The sequence below is a fragment of the Pholcus phalangioides genome, unplaced genomic scaffold (genome assembly GCF_987345545.1).
Source record: "Pholcus phalangioides strain wild (caught in Gottingen) unplaced genomic scaffold, Ppha-v1.0 ptg000022l_1, whole genome shotgun sequence".
In the NCBI taxonomy this organism is placed as follows: Eukaryota; Metazoa; Arthropoda; class Arachnida; order Araneae; family Pholcidae; genus Pholcus; species Pholcus phalangioides.
Window position 1 is genome coordinate 3,041,477 of NW_028301615.1, and position 18,151 is coordinate 3,059,627.

At 34.2% G+C, this 18,151-nt stretch overlaps 2 protein-coding genes across 2 annotated transcripts; one reads left to right on the plus strand and one right to left on the minus strand.

The window, feature by feature from the left end:
• Positions 1-128: 128 nt before the first annotated feature.
• Positions 129-7,116, plus strand: LOC149069347 (alpha-2-macroglobulin receptor-associated protein). Its single transcript, XM_089249413.1, has 7 exons — positions 129-377; positions 2,663-2,804; positions 3,166-3,336; positions 5,000-5,104; positions 5,881-6,128; positions 6,737-6,877; positions 6,969-7,116. Exons 1-7 carry the CDS (start codon positions 243-245, stop codon positions 7,026-7,028), a joined length of 1,002 nt encoding a protein of 333 aa, XP_089105539.1. The 5' UTR covers positions 129-242; the 3' UTR covers positions 7,029-7,116.
• LOC149069348 (NFU1 iron-sulfur cluster scaffold homolog, mitochondrial-like) lies at positions 7,055-16,942 on the minus strand. The gene is made up of 7 exons (XM_089249414.1): positions 16,817-16,942; positions 13,356-13,450; positions 12,659-12,864; positions 11,292-11,406; positions 10,141-10,253; positions 7,701-7,835; positions 7,055-7,191 (listed from the first exon to the last, which is right to left on the minus strand). The coding sequence occupies exons 1-7, from the start codon at positions 16,873-16,875 to the stop codon at positions 7,114-7,116; spliced, it is 801 nt and encodes a 266-aa protein (XP_089105540.1). The 5' UTR covers positions 16,876-16,942; the 3' UTR covers positions 7,055-7,113.
• Positions 16,943-18,151: the final 1,209 nt, after the last annotated feature.

Here is an 18,151-nt window from a genome sequence, read left to right on the forward strand (position 1 = left end):
AATGATCAATCTCACGTAATTCTTTTATTAATATACAGTTTTTTATGTATTAAATAATATACCAATGTACGATTGTACAAATTTTCAGGTGTGAAATGATTGAAGGGGAATACAATTGCGCAGCCAGTGTAAAGCCTAAAACGTGTGTTTACATTTTCTGAGTCTATTTCAAATAGGCTGGGTCCAGAAAGCCCTGCAAAATCATTATTGTGTTGTATTGTAAATAGATTGGGCACTCTGACATGGAAATATTGTTGAGACATTTCCTCGTTGCATTCTTGCTGTTGAATTCCATGATAGCTTCTTCTTGCGGCTCAGATTCCGATCGTCCTTTCCGCATGCAAAAGCTCAATTTAGTGTGGGAGAAAGCTTCAAAAGTGAGTTTACAAAAAAAAAATTGCCCTATCGGCACTTATTACCATGTTTCTTGACATATCCTAGTTGACAAAAAAGGTCCTATCGCACTTATCACCGTTTTCTTTGCCTATCCGTCGCGGTGCTGATACTGACGCGGTAATTTCATTAATATTTGCTTTAAAAACTCAATCTCTAAGAAATTGACCATAAACATTATGGTATAACATTCACATCTCGGCTAACTAAATCATATTTCACCTGTTCTAAATTGATTGTGAGCATTAAGCAATCATTTTCAAACAAATATATGTTTTTAGAGTACAGTAAACAGTTATGTATAGGCCAGCACTTGACAAATTAGGAAAATATTTAGGAGCCAGCAAATTTTCATAGCTGCCAAGCATTTTTCCCTCTGACAAAATTAATCCAAAATAGTATGTGCTTTGATTTCTATGGGACTTAGGGACCTTTTTCCCTGCTAGCAGACATAATTTCAGAAAACTTTGTAGGCCTGAGGCTTCATTTCAGTTGTCAAAAAAAAAAAATTAGGGGCCAATTTAGATTTTTCAGTCATCATGGCACCTGGGATTCACCCAGCCTTGGTTTTACAGGAGTCGAGTAATTTAGTAATTCCCCTAAAGGCCCGTTAATCACTTACTGCGTTTACATGCAGTAAGTGATTAAGTTGGTAACAAAATTTTAAGTTACCGATTGTTCTTGAAAGTGTCCACACGTAAGTCATCAAGTAGACACTCATTGGATAATTTTTATGGAGGTCAAGAGCACCTAGCGCATGCCCGCTTCAGTCTACTCAAATCCACGGAGGGAGGGAGAGACAATACGCGGGAGAATAATAGTAATAATTTTTTATTTATCATTCAGAGAAGCATTTTTTTAAAGCTCATAGCTTTCGTAACAATGGATGAAGATGATCTGGTAGAACTTACGAATACTGTGATCAGAGCCACATACGATATTTTTTTTAAAGAAAGAATATAAATTTATTCACTTACACAAGAAGGGGAAAAAAAATAGACAACATATTATAAACTTATGTAAATCATCGAGAAGTGTAGTATAATATTCCTCTATTTCTCCTCTAAGATGTAAATATTGATTATATGATATTTTAATTGAAGTTAAAGAGGAGATAAATTATGAATTATGTAAGCCGAAAATATGGGAGCGAAGATTCTTGGCATTCGTAGGGAATTCTAAGGGTTAAAAACTAAATAATAAAAATTCATTAAACAAAAATTATTTCCAAGTTTTCAAAATTGTTTTTTTAAATTTAATCTGGATGCTATCTTTATGCTAAATATTTGATTATGTATTTTTACAACAGATGGCAGCAAATTCGTTCTGGACGAGAGAAATATTCGAAACCCCCCTCTTCCGTCCAGTTTTTAATATATAATAAATCCTCCACCCGATATATGTTTGAATCTTCAATTTTTTTCAATTCTTGACATCACGTCAACAGAATATTCCATAGCCTTTTCCAACATTGAATAATTTTTAGCCTGTTTATTAAGGTCATTTTCATTTCTATAGTTCAACAGACATTCATGGCGAAGATATTCTTCAACAAACTTGAAGGTTGTGTTCCTCTGGCCACTTCACCATCCTGTATTTCCGCGGTATTCCAGCGAAACAGTAGGAGACGATGGAACATAAACAGGTTCACGCTTAAGATCAAAATAAACCCCCCCCCCGAGAGAGAGGGAAAATACCCCTCTGAGTGGCAGGCCACTCCCACTGGTGCATGCACATAGGTCTACTTAACTGGAAAAAATAGAACCTTTTTATTTTACTAAATCACTTATGCACTTGCCACTTACCAACTGAAGCCGTGTAAACAGCCCTCATCGTCTGCATACTTTGTAACATACTTGACAACTTAACATTTAGTTACCAACTTAATCACTTACCTCGTGTAAACAGGCCTTAAATTTTAAGTCGTCAAGCACTTTAGAATGTATGCAAACGTTAGAGTCACATTTTCTTAGGAGCAGAGTTTATGCGCCTCATGAATTGAATAGAACCATTTTGCATGGGCAGAAACATGTAAAGGCCTGTTCTGTTTACCCATATCAAATAGTTTACTATGAAACTAAATTTTGAGTACTTCGAAATATATATGCAGACATTAATGGCTGTTTATGCACCACTAAGTTGTCAAGTAGATTATGTTAGTCTACCCATCATCCTACAAATTTAGGAATTAGCTATTTGCATAAAAGATACCGTGTATTTTTATTTATATTATGTACTAAATATTTGAATATATATTGCTTTTTTTTAGAAACTGCCCAAAGAAAAGATGAAATCTCTTTTCACTGACCTAAAATATCAAGATAAAGAAGAATTGGCATGGAAGAAACTGAAAACTGAGGGACGGGATAAGGATGGGTTGAAAGAATCGCTCATTAGAAAGAGCTTTAATGGTAAAAATTACGTGAATGGATTTCCTATATTTAAATATTTAATTTTTCAAAAAGTATTATGAACGTTTTTAATTGTCTGTATATTTTAAGTGGTTATTATAGTATAATATGCAGGAGATATAAAGAACATAGCTTTATTTCTTTTTAAACATTGTTTCTGAAAAAAAAGTAAATAAATTTTGCTCAGGTTCTGAGTGTTTGTTGGTTCAAAATTTTGCATTGAATATACACTATGGAAAATTCTGTTTGAGAAAAGTAAGCATGTAATTTATGAAAAACTGCATGAAAATTTTTAAATGTAGTCTCATGAGAACATCGCATAAAGCTTTTTCTTTAAGGGAAAATGTGCTTCTATTTTTAGCCATTCTCCAAAAGTATGATCTCAGAAATGATTTTGATGTCTTGCGGCAGGAATATTCTCAGCAGAGTAATCAAGAGCAGTACAAAGACAAGGAATTGCATATGAAGTCAATATTTAAAGACAAGAAGCTGAACAAACTTTGGTTGAAAGCTGAACAACAAGGCTTCAGTGGTATTACTCAATAATCTATTTATTCAGTTATTTTCCAATTAATCCAATAGGATCCATGTTGGAGTATAACTAATATAAACTAATGGAATACTCCATTAGTTTTATCTTAACTAGCAGTGTGTGTGTGTGTGTGTGCATGCTAAACCTATGAAATTGGAACATCCAGATAATTTTTGTCAAGAATTGCCTATTTATACCAGTAGTATGATCAGATTATAAGTCCAGTGAGAACACAATGGAATATAAAGAATTGGACAGCAGCACAGGTCTATCAAACTGAGGCATCTGGTCACTAAGGGGTGTACTGTTACCTATGGGAGTCCTGGGAAAATCAACATCTGAGGTCCAGATGTTGAATGTTTCTGGGGGGGGGGGGTTGAACTGTCCTGGCTGAACACAGCACATTCATGGCTCTGCTGGTAACCCTAAGTAAGCTTCATGCCTAGATGTTATGTAGAATGCCACAAAATTTTGCCTATAAAAATTAAACATGATAAAATATGTTCTAGAGGTGACTGCAAATAATCCAAACCCTAAAATTTTGTTCTTTAGGTATCTCATTTTGACAGTATCTGCTTTGTGTGGAAGTAGGGCATCAAGTGATTCACGGCGATGCTTTCTGGAAAGAACATAATGGCTGTTAGTCATTTCTTCTAAATTCAAGTTAATGTCTTAAAGTATAGTAACAAGGCTTCCTTTACCAATTTTTCCATATGTGAAAAATATACTACAGATGGGTCTATTTCATGGAAACAATCCATTGCCGATTCAAACTTATGAAGCCTTTGTTATGTTGCTCATAATGAATTTTTCTTATAATTCTCAGGATTTGCAGATTAAATAATGATGCCTATAGTGTGCCATATCTTTTTATCTCGCCCCACAGCAAATAACACTATCTACATGAGATGTGGATCCAGGACTGTGTAGTAGGTGTAGCAACTGCTGATTGAATTTCGTGTTTTTATTTCTCGATATATTTGACTGTTGACTCATTGATGCCAAAATAATGGAAGCAACGAAGCTAACATTTGTCAATATTTCGATTTTTCCTAGAAAGTTTTTCACTTTTAGAAGCATTTAAACAAGTCTTGTATAGATATTTTTAGAAGCACCAGAAAAACCTCTAAGAAGGATTTTTTAAAATGTTTATTTAATACATACAACTTATATTTTATTCCAATACGAAAATTATTACCGCAACAGTGTTTTCCAAAAAAAATGGGAAAAAGACAATATGAAATCTGTGAATACCAAGGGCTAACTGTAAAATTCAAAGGTAACAGCTATTCAACTTTACTAAACAAGATTTTATAAGTTTATCGATAACAGTAAGATGAAGGCGAACTCTATATTTTATCTTTAATTGTCCATTACAACTAAAAAAATTCCCCCGAATTGGTGTGTTGATGTATTGTTTGAAATTAAAATATGCTAATAGCACCAATTTACACCCACTTTTGTAAAAAAAAAAAAGAGCAATAATTTCTTATGGAAACCATAGAGGGTTAAAAAAATTTCATCCAATATTTTTTTAACTTTTAAGGTTTATGGCCAATTTTGAAAGAGAACACAAATTTATTGTTAATATCTATGATATTTTCTAAATATTTGTGATTGGTTACCTCAATCTTCACATTTGTAAAATTTTTTTACAATGCAGATGAGCAGTTGAAAACTTTGAAAGAGGAATTTCAACATCATCAAGATAAGATTGACCAATATTACCAGTTGATGGAAAAAGTAAACCATGGCTCTTGGTTTGAAGGTAACATGATTTGATTTACTCATTGTCTATTGTTGTACAGTGAATCGTTTGTATTTATTGAGCTTTAGGTTAATAAGCTCTCATTACCGACTATTAGATCATCTTGAATATTTTTGTTAGGTGCATGTTTAGGCTGCTGCTGTCTTTTTATCATGTGGAATTTTATGACAATATAGGGAACTTAGGGAGCCCAATGAGATTTCCAGTTTGTCTTTTATTAATAGTTTAAAGGTTTCAAAATTTTTTAAATCCAGAAATTTCAATCTAGAAAACAAAGGTTAGAATAGATGACAGTGGTTTGAAGGAGGAAATCAAAGGAAACCTGAAATCCAGCAAAAATTCTAAACATTCAAAAATAGGCCAATGTAGCCTATTGTTCAACTTAGGTCCTGTTTGGTATATATGCGACAATTGCTTGTGTGCCCCCCCCCCCAAAGGTCAATCCTGCTTATGCCCCTGTATACAAGTAATACAGTATTCTGCTTTGGAGTTCTCAATGATACCAGAGAGAGACTTGCATAGAGAAGCCCTTTTACTCAAAAATTATTCAGGTGCATAAGAAATATTGGTATAACTTATTTATGAATGGTTCAGATAATGACTGAACTAATGATTGAACTAATCAGTTTTCTTCAAAATCATTTACTACCTTGCTATTATATTATAGTTTATTATGTTGAATTTTTTTTAAAATTGTGATGCTTGGAACAGAAAGGATTATTTATTGTCACATGATTTTTAAAAGTTATATGATGTGAAGTTATCCATTTTTTCAGATGAGCCAGACAATACTTTGTCTCACTTGCTTGATGATGAAGAACCAAAGAAAAAAGTTAAATCTGCAAAGAATCCTCATCAGACACTTAAGGAAAAGCATGCTGAACTGAAAGCTGGTTATGATTATCTCAATACTCATGTTATACCGAATCTCAAGAACATGGAATTTGATGAGCCTCAAGTGAATACTCTTTGGGAAATGGCAAAAAACACCAGTTTCTCAGAAGCGGAGCTCGAAAGCTTGAGGGTAACATGTTCAATTGCAATAATCTTCGATTTAACTCTTGTTCAAGAAAATTTATTGCTTGATATAGTATAGCATATTAAAAAAAATTCATTGGCTTCTTAGGATTGACTTTGTTTCATATACTAGGAGGCAAACACGTTGGAGGGAGGGTCTTCAACTCATGGCCCATCAAGCCCTTTGATAACGTGTGCAGTATAGCTTTCATAACATAAATACATTAGGGCCATCCTTATACTCAGAACATGCACTTTGGTATGTACTGATTCGTTAGGAACTCTGCAGAGGAATGTGTGTGAGGTTAATGTATGGTTAAATAGTGGTATAGCTTAGTGGTGTACAGGCATCATTGAAATATCAAATGTGGCCCACGCTGCATCAGTAGTTTGAGGCAACTGTATTAGAGTCATAGTGTATCTGCAATTATTTCCGTATGCAATTATTTCATGCGTGCTATATCATTTCCTCAGGTATATAGTATGTTATGCAGTGGTAAATTAACATTTTAGTGCAAATAAACCTTTTTATCCAATGCTGATTAAATGAAAATGCATTTAAACAGAAGTAAAATTTTCAGATTCAATGTAAATTATCTCATTGTTTTACTTTAGGGAGAATTACATCATTTTGAACACAGGATCAAAAAGCTGAAGTATTTAACTGAACAGGAACTTGGCCCTGAGAACGAGCATAATCTCGTTGAAGCTGAGTATCAGAAACGTCAAAAAAGATTAAAAGAATACAATTACAAAGTAAGATTGACCTGAAGAATCTTTAAATTTTGCCACCTACACTCATATCCATTGACCTCATATAATCACACATATCTATTCTAATTTACAGGTGGATAAAGTACATAAAGAATTGGTGGACAGGATTATGTTGAAGCACACAGAATTATGATTTTTAAAACTGAAAATGATACAAGCTACTCATTTTTGTATATTTAAATATATTTGTACAAGCTTATAAAATAGTTTTTCTTCCTTTACTCTTGTTCATCTCCTAGTTTTTGTTGCAAGCGTTTGAACTCTTTTTCAGAAATCTCGTCAACTTCATCAGTAACCTGGAGGGAAAAAAGTTGGTATTATAAACTTGGGAGTATTATTTATTGAATTGTGAGAATGACACAGAAGTTATTAGTGTTATAATTTCCTAATTTTAGGGGAAAAAATAAAAATATTATTTCATTTGTTCACTGTGCTATTCAGTTTTGATCAGAATATTTCATAAGTCTGTTGTTTTTGATAAAACATCTGGTTGTTTCAAGCTCTAGATCATAATACTTACTAGAAACATTGTGAAAATTAGTCATGCTAATTAAAACCGCCATGTGTAATTTTATTGTAAAAAACACCAGAGAACCTTCATTCTTGCATTTGTGAAATACAATCAATATTTGAATTTATAAACTTGTCTACGATTGTATTTATTTGTCTTAATAATGCATGTTAATTTATTAAATAAAGTTGAAAGTACAGTGGAACCTTCTATCTTGAAACTAACAGGACTAAAAAAAAAATTCAAGATGTCATATCTGAATTTTCATCATCAAACACACATATGAATTAATACCTGTATAACACCCTGTACTTCTGGCACATAAAACTGCAGCATATTCTGCACACCATTCTTCAATGTAACCACCGAACTTGGGCAACTTGTGCAGGCTCCTTGCATTTTCAATTTTACTATACCATTTTCATAACCCTTCAAGAAATTATCCAGAATGAAATCAATATTTTCATAGCATTATTAGATAGGCATGATACTGCATAAAAAATGTGCTTATGGCATGGTATTTTTTTTCTTAGTAGTTTAATGTTATGAATATCACAACATTGTTAATGGTACTTAAAATTATTTTCACTAAGAATATTAGGGGCCGTTCAAGTATTACGTCATCGATGGGGGAAGGGGTTTGGATAATGCTTACGTCATCAACCACCCTTTATAAAAACACGAGTTAGGATTCAGAGGGGCAGAGCTGATGCCGAAATTTTGCTGACAAGGGAGGGGGTCAAAAATGGCTGAAAATTTGCTTACGAAATACTTGAATGGCCCCTTATCACTAAATGCACGCATGTATGATAATGTTTTTATATATTCCAGTGGAACCATTTATTATGAATTAACAGGAGAGGGCAAAGCAAAAATTCTCACATTCACTTGAACCAGTCAAGGACAATCAAAAGTGAAAATTGTTAATTAAATTTCAGGGTTCATACAAAATTTCCTAAATAAAAATTAAGGAGTTTCAAGCAGTCATAACTTTTACAGCAAAAAAAAGGGGGGGGAGGTGGGGCACATATGAAATTTTTTTTTATTTGTCAAATTTTCCCTCTTCTTAAAAATATAGACGTAGAAGTGGTTCAGAAATTACAACTTTTGAATTGTTACCCAGCATCATAAGCTTTTCTGTTGTCACCAAAGTATTCTAAAACTTTGAAGTTTCGGTCAAAAATATCTCATAACAGCATCACATAAATTATAAAAATTCTAAAAGTGATATTCATTCCCCTTCCCCTAATTATTTAAAATAAAAATCCACAGATGACAAAGATTTTTCTTACAGCGACTCTTTATTCATCTCTCGCTCAAAGTGAATCAACACATACACAAATTCTTTAAAATTAAGTTTTTTCAATTTTCCTTCTTGTTTTTCAGTTGTACTCGGAAATTGTTGCAAATTTCAGGACATTCAACACGATGTTTGGTAATTTAGTACTCGTTAGTTGGCAACATTAGCGATTTAACACTCGTTATTTGGCTTAATTTACAAATTAACTCTCATAACTCGGTGGACTAGCTCTTATTCATGAAATGAATTTTTTTTCCCATGAAACATCGGGATTTGACGCAATGACGATCGTCCATAGTAACTTCTGCTGCTGGCAGTGGCGACTTTTTCGTTCTTTTTTTTTTTTTCGAAAACGGAAACCGCGGTCGGTTGTTGAGAAACACTGGACTAGAGTAAACCATCTTCAGCTGGACGATCAAGGATATGATCTGGGTTTCACGATGAAAAGCCTGATGATGGGCCGATAATTTGAATAAGGAGCTGCGGTACCACAATCCGATTTTCAGGGACAAAATCGAGAGCGGGGGAAGTAGACGTTTTTTTTATTAGAAACAGCTGGAAGGATTTTAAGGAGTTTTTAAGGGCCCTTAAAAAGGAAATGAAAATTAATGACTTTTTAAGGAGTTTTTAAGCACTGTACAAACCTTGAATTTGATTGAATTCATGCAATTTATTGATAATTGTTTGAATTAATTTATTCAAAGATTTATTTTGTTGCAGGGAGTTTATTGTATCTTTCTGAACCAACTCTTACCTAATAATTTTATCCAATAATTTTGTGGAAGCAATTAATTGTGTAAAGCTAGGAACACCCATATTACTGCTTATAATATGGATGCTAGTAATGCTGCTTGGAGGTAACATGGCTCAGCACATCGGTTGCCAGCCTTCGAGACGTTCCCAGCAAGGCATTTGATGTTCAGAATTAGTGATTTAAGGTTTTTTTTTGAATCCTTGTAAATTGTCCTATCCTTTCAAAATGTGTTTCAAAGTCACATCTTGTATTACTTTGAGAAAGAATCGAGACTTTTGTATGATAATTTTTTGAGATGCTTGTTATTTGCTTTTATTCGTCTACATACTTGTAGAAGTGGGTAAAATGAATTAAAGGGCACCCCATATAAGATATCATGTCAGGGTTCAAAATTACACTTATATTTGCATTGTGACAACAATTTTAGTACTTCATGGTTTACCACACTATCGTATCATCTGATAACATTATACAGAGGTCAGACTCTTGTTATTAAATACATTGAATTTTCCTCTGCAACCAGGTATTGAACACCATCTTCTCATGTGTTATATAGAAGTTATATTGATTTAAAATTTGACCTATTTCCATCGGGCTCAAACTTTTCACTTTATAAGAGATTCACTTGGAAAAAAAGCTGCATGTATAAAAATTTTGGAAATTTAAAAAGATGTGTGTACCATGTAGATGATGTCACCACCATCTTCTTGTACAACAGGTCGAATTCTGGTTTCTAGAAGCTCTTTGATCATCTGGACTGTTTCATTATCTTCATCTTCTTTAAGCTGACTATCTGTAATGATGAGTTTTTTTTTAAGTGAAGATCAATATCAATTTTTTTCATTTCTCATTTTAAAAACTAGGATCTGGAATAAATTTTCCTTCTAGTGGTGCTTTGTCATGGCACAAGTAAGAAAACATACAAAAATATTAAATGGAATAACATCTAGGTTCATTGAAATTTCACAGAAATTTTAATACTAATCCATTCCAAGCAATCATACAGTTAATTAAGCTAAAAATTAAACAAACAATGGTCAGGATCAGAACAATCTTTTCATCAAATAGAAAAAAAACATAAAATCAACTTTAAAAAATAAAGCAGACTGAAAAAGCCACTTGCCACACTTTTTTCAGCACCCCATGATGGATAAACCTCCAATATAGTTTTCTTTTTTACCCGCGTTTATAAATCATGAAAGAAATGTACTGAGTCTGGCTGAATCATGATTTCTGAGGAATTTTTAAAAAAGTCAGAATAATGATATGGCCAAAGTCTAGTTGAAAACAATCTTTATAAGTATTCTACCGAAACCATGAGGAATAAATTACTGTGATATGAAGGACCAGATACACCCTGCTTCCAATCTCAAGCATTAATTACAGCAACAGAAAAAGGTAAAAAAATGAATTAATGTTCCTTTCAGGCCACCTTATATCGAGTCTAATTGGAAACAAAAAAAAATCTTTAATTTTTAAAAATGCAATCATTTTACTGATGGTACTTCAAAGTACCAGGTTAGATAATTTGTTGCATGCTAACTCTTTGAAAAACAGTTCTTTCCTTTTTTTGTCTTTAGATTTAAAATGAGCTATTAAATAATTCTTACACAATAATTTATTATTATTGTATTTAGATTTTTACTTATGTTTATTACCATTTTCTTATCCTACTTTTCATAATGTGGTAGATAAAGGGTTAAATCAATTTTTTTCAGTTGCATTATTATGTTTGTCATAATGAAAGTGCAATCTATACAAAATATTGCTAGTCTTCGGAATATGAAAGCAAAAAAGTTTGCAAGTTAAAGAGAAAAAATAATGCTCTTACCCCCAGCAGGAGTAGAGTATTCATCTGTAATCACTGGAAGACCAGTAACAAAAAAATCCATAATTGTTGCAAATATTTGAGGCTTCAATACTTTCCATTCTATATCATCTTCTGCCTACAAGTAAGGTTAAGTAGCTACAAAAACAAAATAGAAAATTCCTAACAAATTTTATAATAACTTGAAATAAAGTTAAAAAAAGTTAATCAGTAGCTTGCCAAATATGCATCATAATTCATGAGAATACCAAGTCTGATCAATTATACAAACAGCATAGCCTCCTGTATTTTCATTGGCTTTTTAAAAACAGTAGTGTTGACAGTCTGTCAAGTTGACGGGATCAAAACCTCCTTCAATTAGTGAAATATCCGTCTATTCCCCCTCAGAAGAAGGAACACACACAGAAAATGTTTATAATTTAAGTTTAGCTTTTTTTTTAAAAAAAACATTTTATGTCAACTGTGTCATCAACATGGTAGCTATTTTTCTTTACGTGAAAAACTGTTTCTTGCATATTGTTTTGATACGGGAAGGGCAGCCTGGTACACGCAGACATTAGTAGACATCATTAATGTTTGTTTGTGCTCCCAAGGTATAAATCTGAAATGAGATTAACTATTATGAGCTTGAAGGCAGTCATAGCACCTGATTTTAAGGATGTATTCATGTCACAAAAACCATATCTTACACCTGTGGGGGGAAAACTTAAAATACAGTCAAACTCAGTTGTAATGACACCTTGTTTATAATGTCCATAATTTTTTGTGCCTCTGCAGATTCCTATGAAGAATAATGTAAATGAACAAATATGACGTGGATGAAAATGCAACAACCTCGGATATAAACATATCCTTTTTTTTTTCAATGAAGGTTTTAATTCGAGTACTAAAATCAGGGGTGAAGATAATTTGCATAATTTATACATTATATATAAGAATTCCCCCCACAAAATATTTTATAATTTTTTTGCAGACTATCTGTAGCAGTTATTTATAGGCAATAACTGGCAATTCTGGCAACATTTTCAACAAGAAAAGGCAATGTCCCATCCAGTGTTTATGACCCCTTAATTTCATGTATTTTTCTCGATAAAATGGTTACCTTGAGCACAGTAAAATGATTTTTGTTTGCATCTGTGTATATTTTTCATGTTTAAAATGTCTTCGAAAATGTCCACCTCGATTAAAGCAGAAAAATTTCAAAGAATATTCAATATTGTTATAACTAAGTTCGATGGTAAGTCGTCTTTGCAGGAAGAAAGAGATAGCAGGTCATAGGAAAGAAATTAAAAAGAATTCTAGGTGTCGTGAAGCCCTCAGAACCTTGATTTTCAAGATTGTACAGTACACATTTTGTAGAAGAAACATACCTTCGAAACAGTTATGAAGTCAGGTCCAAAAAAGACAGATTTCACTCCTTCAATACGAAATAACTGACGTGCCAAAGGTGACTTTGACGCTGCCGTTATGTTAGGAATATCGCATGTTCCTGATTGAAGCACAGGAATGCCAGGTATGAACTTCAAACTGTTTGGATTTGGAGTGTCTTGCGTCTGGATGAAAATAGACGTTTGCTCTAATTGAACAAATGAATAAATATTATAGTACGGTCACATGTTATATAATTATAATTTATAGAGGGGGAAAAAAAAAGAGACACAAAAAATGTGTGATACTGATTAATTATTGTTACAAACTAAAACACTTTGGGCATACAATTAATTATATATGTGAGTCTATCTCTAATTAATCATTTTTGTAGCACCTCAGTCATTTTCTGCATACAAGGGCTAATTAGACCGGGACCTACAGTTTATTGCTGATCCTGAATGACAGAGTTTGATTATTTTGTTATTGTCTTTTTTATATGTCGTGCCAAAAGATTGGTGCGCTGATCCTTGGTCTTTTTTTATGGTCACGTTGCTGTTTCCTGTTGTACCCAGCAGGTGTACATCAGGATAGGCAAAATATTAGACCAAGATAAAATTTAATAAATCAAACTCATCTCATTAATAAAGAAATAGTGTGGTTGCAATAATCAATTATTAAAATGAAATGTATACTCACTGCTATTATATCTCATGGGTAATAATATGCTTTTCACAGCCACTTTATCTCTAACACAGCTGTTAAGTAATAGATTTCCATGGTTGATATTGAATCTAAATCGATTAAAAAAAAAGCAAAATTTTTTATAAAATTGATTTTTTTTCTGTAAAATAAAAATTTACAATTATAGACCAAATTTTGCATTTGTATCAAGCTATTATGATTGACTGTTTTAAACCTTCTCAATTAGCAATAAAAATGTCTGAAACGGTCAAAAAACTGTCCCACAGCAGTGACTTTTGGAATGTCTACTTTGGTCACAGTGGTTTCTAGCAATGATAGCAACAGAGATTTTCTGGATGTTGTGCTCTGATACGAACCTTTTGGAAGAAAAGTTAGTTGTGTACACACCAGAAATCAAACCCGGGTCCTCCTCCATATTATACTAGCCAATACACCAGAGACAGCTTTCTCAGCTTTCTTTTCTCACAAAACACATTAGTATGGTTTGTCATTTATTCAACAACCCAAGTTTTTAAAAAAACCATGGCAGCATCAGGAAATTTCTGTTAGTGAACTTATATTATGAGTAACTTATTATGAGGCTTTGCATATTAACCTTGTCTGTCGAGCATCATGTGATCACAACTAAAAAGCCAACACAATTTTCTTTCTCTCACTATGGGCATGACCAACTTAGCGAGTTAAGGGTGATAAATTAACTGGATTGTTTCACTTTTCACAAAATTAATGACCCTTTTTGCAGAACCCCTGGTTTAGAACAAATCATTTGAGTTTCCATTATTTCTTAAAAGGGAAGTTTGATCCAATATACGACTAATTACGAGCACGTTCACAGAAGGAATTATGCTCCTAAACAAAAGTTCACTGCATCACAAAATGAAAAGAAGTCAAAGCATCTAAATACCATATTTTATGAAATAAGTATTGTACAGTTAAGACACAGTGCACTTTTTAGACAACTTTAGAGCAGGCGCCTTCAACTGTTAAAACAGTGCAGACCATAATTGATATTTTAATGAGTCTTCGCAATCCAAAAAGTTGTACTACATGTTACCAAATAGCTTGGCAGGTTGCACGTGACTCACAGACCATGTTTTAAAAGCCCTTGTATGTGACCAGGGCTGCAACTAGATACTTGGCCAGCTAGAGCAAGTACACATTTTGGCGTCCTTTTTGTAATATTGAAAGTAAGGGTAAAGAGTGAAATTCGCTCAGCCCCCCTCATTCCGGCACTCGGGTGCCAGACCCTCCTGCTCCCCTCTTCCAAGTTTTGGCCCTGTATGTGATGTCAAAGCCTACAACGGTTAAAACACATAATAGAAAAGGCAAAATAATCTGTAGAGTTCTTTGCTTCTGAAGTCAGAAGACAGATGGCAGCACTTCTCTTCAAACACATAAAAAGCTTTACTCAGAAACAGACTTCCTGTTAGGTGCACAGCACATTCCAAACATTCATTAAAAATTTCTCACAGGAATATATATTTATGATATGCAAGCATGGTTTAGTGGTAGTAGAAGTGAGTGGGGGAATAAATTGGCTGCCCAACTTGCTAAAAGGACAACAACAGCCTAGTGTGTGTGTGTGTGAGTCTATCTCCCTATTAAAAAATCTCATCGCAGAGAGCAACAGGCTTACAAACAGTACCAATATTCAGTCATTACACTTCACTCACTTCTCTTCTGAAATATAGATGGCAGCACTGAAAAAGCAGTTATAACACTAGATACGCACTTTGACTATTAGGTACACACACACATTTACACTTCCAGCACAACTCGAGGTGGTAAATTGCCCATGGGGGTAAGTTTGAGTTGTGCTCGGTTTGAAAGAAAGGCTAGGAAGAATTGAGGACTGAAAATACAGAAAGCACAGTAAGTACCAAAAAAAAAAAAAAAATTTCCCAACGTAAATAGCAAAAAAAATAGCAAATACCAAGATTTTGAACCTGGAGAACGATGCAAGTGTTCAACTCACTCAAAGTGGTTGAAAAACTCATTTGTAAATGCTACCAGCCACATAAATACTGCGAAGAGTGAACTTATTCATCACTTTCGTGCAAAATCATTCACCACATGGTACGCCTTGTCTCTACAGGGTTTACAGAAATTTCCAACATTTCACCGTTGCATTTCGTCAATGGTGTATTTCGCCAGCCCTGGTCATGTCAGTGAAAATATGAATAACCAAATGAATGGGTGAGTAACCATATGAATTACAAAGTGAATGACCGTATTAGTGATGAAGTGAGAGATCAAGTGTGTGACTAAGAGCGATGGGGACGTTTTGTCCTGGAAATTTCAGCTTTCACAGCCCTTGTATAAATATGAGAAGGCTTGAAAAATGTAAATAATACATATTTTTTTTAATATAGTGAAATCAGGATATAACGATATCATATGCCCATTCACTTGACCAGTCATATGGTCACTCACGTGATCACTTACACATTGGTCACTCACTCAGTTGGGGAGGTGAAATGTACCAGGGACAAAATGTTGGGGGGTGAAATTTCCGGATCCCTCTCTACAAATTGCTGCACACTTAACAACAAAGACCATTCGCTTAGCATTAGTACTTGTGCAAAAACTGCAATAAAGTAGGAATCAATATCATGTATATTATCAAGAACTGTATCTGTTAAGAAAAAATGAACTATAATTATTAATTTATTTACTGCTGATTTTCATTGATTTTATGCATGGGATTGGCTTTATTTGACAAATTTTATTTTCGCTGCATTAGCTGTAACTCGCTGCAATTTGAACGATTGTACCTGCCCACATATGAAGACTTGTATTTGCTGCTAATAATAACCGGTGATGTAATTTTCGCATTTAATAAATCTCAGAGGCACCCGAGTTCCCATGGGACAATGTGCTGAAAGCACCTCATGTGATAGAGTCTGGGTGTGTCTCTCAGTAGTAGAACTCATATGTGCGTCAGTTGTGTCAAATTACTTGATGTCCCTTTTGAAAGCATTTCCGTCTATAAAATTAAATTCACAGGGAATTTTCAATAAATACGTAATTGAAAATAATAAATCAAATTGCATTAATAAATTGTGATACGAGTTATATACTTTCCAAATATGAGTGATTTAGAAACCGACAAAAGTACTAAAAATAAGTTCTAGCAAATCTCATTAACCCTAGAATAACTCCACACTTCAGAAACGTATAGTATCAGCTTTTTTTAGTTAGAATTCTAGGGTTAACGAAGTTGATGAAAAAAAATAAAATGCCACAACACTAATAAATTCAAAGCGAAAACTAATTATCAGTGAACAGCGAATCCGCAGTCCCTTCTCTAAGTAAATACAGTCGAGAATCCCGTTATAAAACTCCAAGGAACCAGAAAAATCACTTCGTTATAAAGGAATTTTCAACGAGATTCTCGCTGTCACGGTATTCGTTAAAACGGGAATTAACTGTAACAAAGAAATTCTATCTTATACCCTCGATATCTCAGAGGCGATGTAAAACACGCTGTTGCGAAACTTCGTCTCAGAGCCATTCGTACTTTGTTATTGTTTACATTACTAGTCGTGACGGCCTCAACTCTTTTTTCTTATTATTGAACGGCTTTGACTGCTGAAGGTTTTCTTTACTCTCGATCTAGGTCATTCACATCACGTGACCCTTGGTATTTTACACTGAGCTATAAGGAAAATTTACTTACAGCTCAGTGGTATTTTACCAAACCCCAGTACTTTTTCAGTAACGAACAGACTTTCGACTCCGCGACTGTTACACATCTCGCTTCTTCGATTACACGATCCTCCGCTGCCAGTGTCTGTTTGGGCGTCGTGCTTGACTCTCATCGTGAGGATACAGGTTCGAACACCGTTGGCACACGACCGACAATGAAGTTAGAGATCACGTGCCTTCATTCGTCCAACCTAGGACGATTTCCCATGAATGAATATGTTCCCAACGAATATATACGTGCGCCATTCCCCCATGAATATATTATGTTCTCATCCGCGTCAGACGGAATGCCTCACGTGACCAAACACATCGAGTTGACCATACCCGGGGTCGGACAGATAGTCATGTGATCTCCAGCTTCCTTGACGACCAAAGCCGCTTGTAAGTTAACTCTTAATGCAGCTTTGTTGACGACAGGGCGGCCAAAGTTGGTTTTCTGCAAATTCTCTCGAGGTACAGATGAGAGCCATTCTCCCATCAGAAAACGTCTTTTCGCAGGCAGACATTTAACATACAATTACTTAATGTAAAAAATTAAAGCATTTTATCTCTAATTCAGAATATGGAAGGCAGATGACAGCATCAGCAAAGAACACGCAACAAGCATATCTTCGAAAACACAATTAATACGTTAAGTCCATGCAGATACATTCATAACACGTTCCGATTCGACGTAAATTAGGGATGCGAATAAATTAAATAGCTGCGGATTAGGGTCCCCTTCTTTGGTTCAAAATGAATCGTGTTTATTTCTCCCCGATTTTTACTGTATAACCACGAAATACTCTGCTTTGGAACTCAACTTCAGGATGACAGAAGGGGGGGGGGGGAAGCATGATCCCTGCTCACCACCCTTGAGCAGGGATGAGTAGGCTAGCTTCAATGGCCAGAGCTCTGGCCATTGAAGCATGTTTCTAACCTAAACGCACCAATCCATGCATCGCAAATTAGTTTATGGTTTGCAAGCGTTAACCGTTTTGCAAATGTGACACAGATTAAGGTTTTGTATCCCTGCTCTTGAGTTCTGTGTTTCAATTAACCGAGAACTCCTTGATCGAACACAGATAGAAAACCAAGGTTCA

Bases quoted from the DNA above. Each gene is read 5' to 3' on its own strand.
- LOC149069347 (XM_089249413.1), top strand. From the start codon at position 243: ATGGAAATATTGTTGAGACATTTCCTCGTTGCATTCTTGCTGTTGAAT. The intron at 2,805-3,165 runs GTAAAAATTACG...TTCTATTTTTAG, and splicing joins CATTAGAAAGAGCTTTAATG to CCATTCTCCAAAAGTATGAT. The intron at 5,105-5,880 runs GTAACATGATTT...CCATTTTTTCAG, and splicing joins CCATGGCTCTTGGTTTGAAG to ATGAGCCAGACAATACTTTG.
- LOC149069348 (XM_089249414.1), bottom strand. From the start codon at position 16,875: ATGGCTCTGAGACGAAGTTTCGCAACAGCGTGTTTTACATCGCCTCTG. The intron at 7,836-10,140 runs GTACACACATCT...AATTTCTTGAAG, and splicing joins GTGGTGACATCATCTACATG to GGTTATGAAAATGGTATAGT. The intron at 7,192-7,700 runs GTATTAATTCAT...TTTTCCCTCCAG, and splicing joins AAGTACAGGGTGTTATACAG to GTTACTGATGAAGTTGACGA.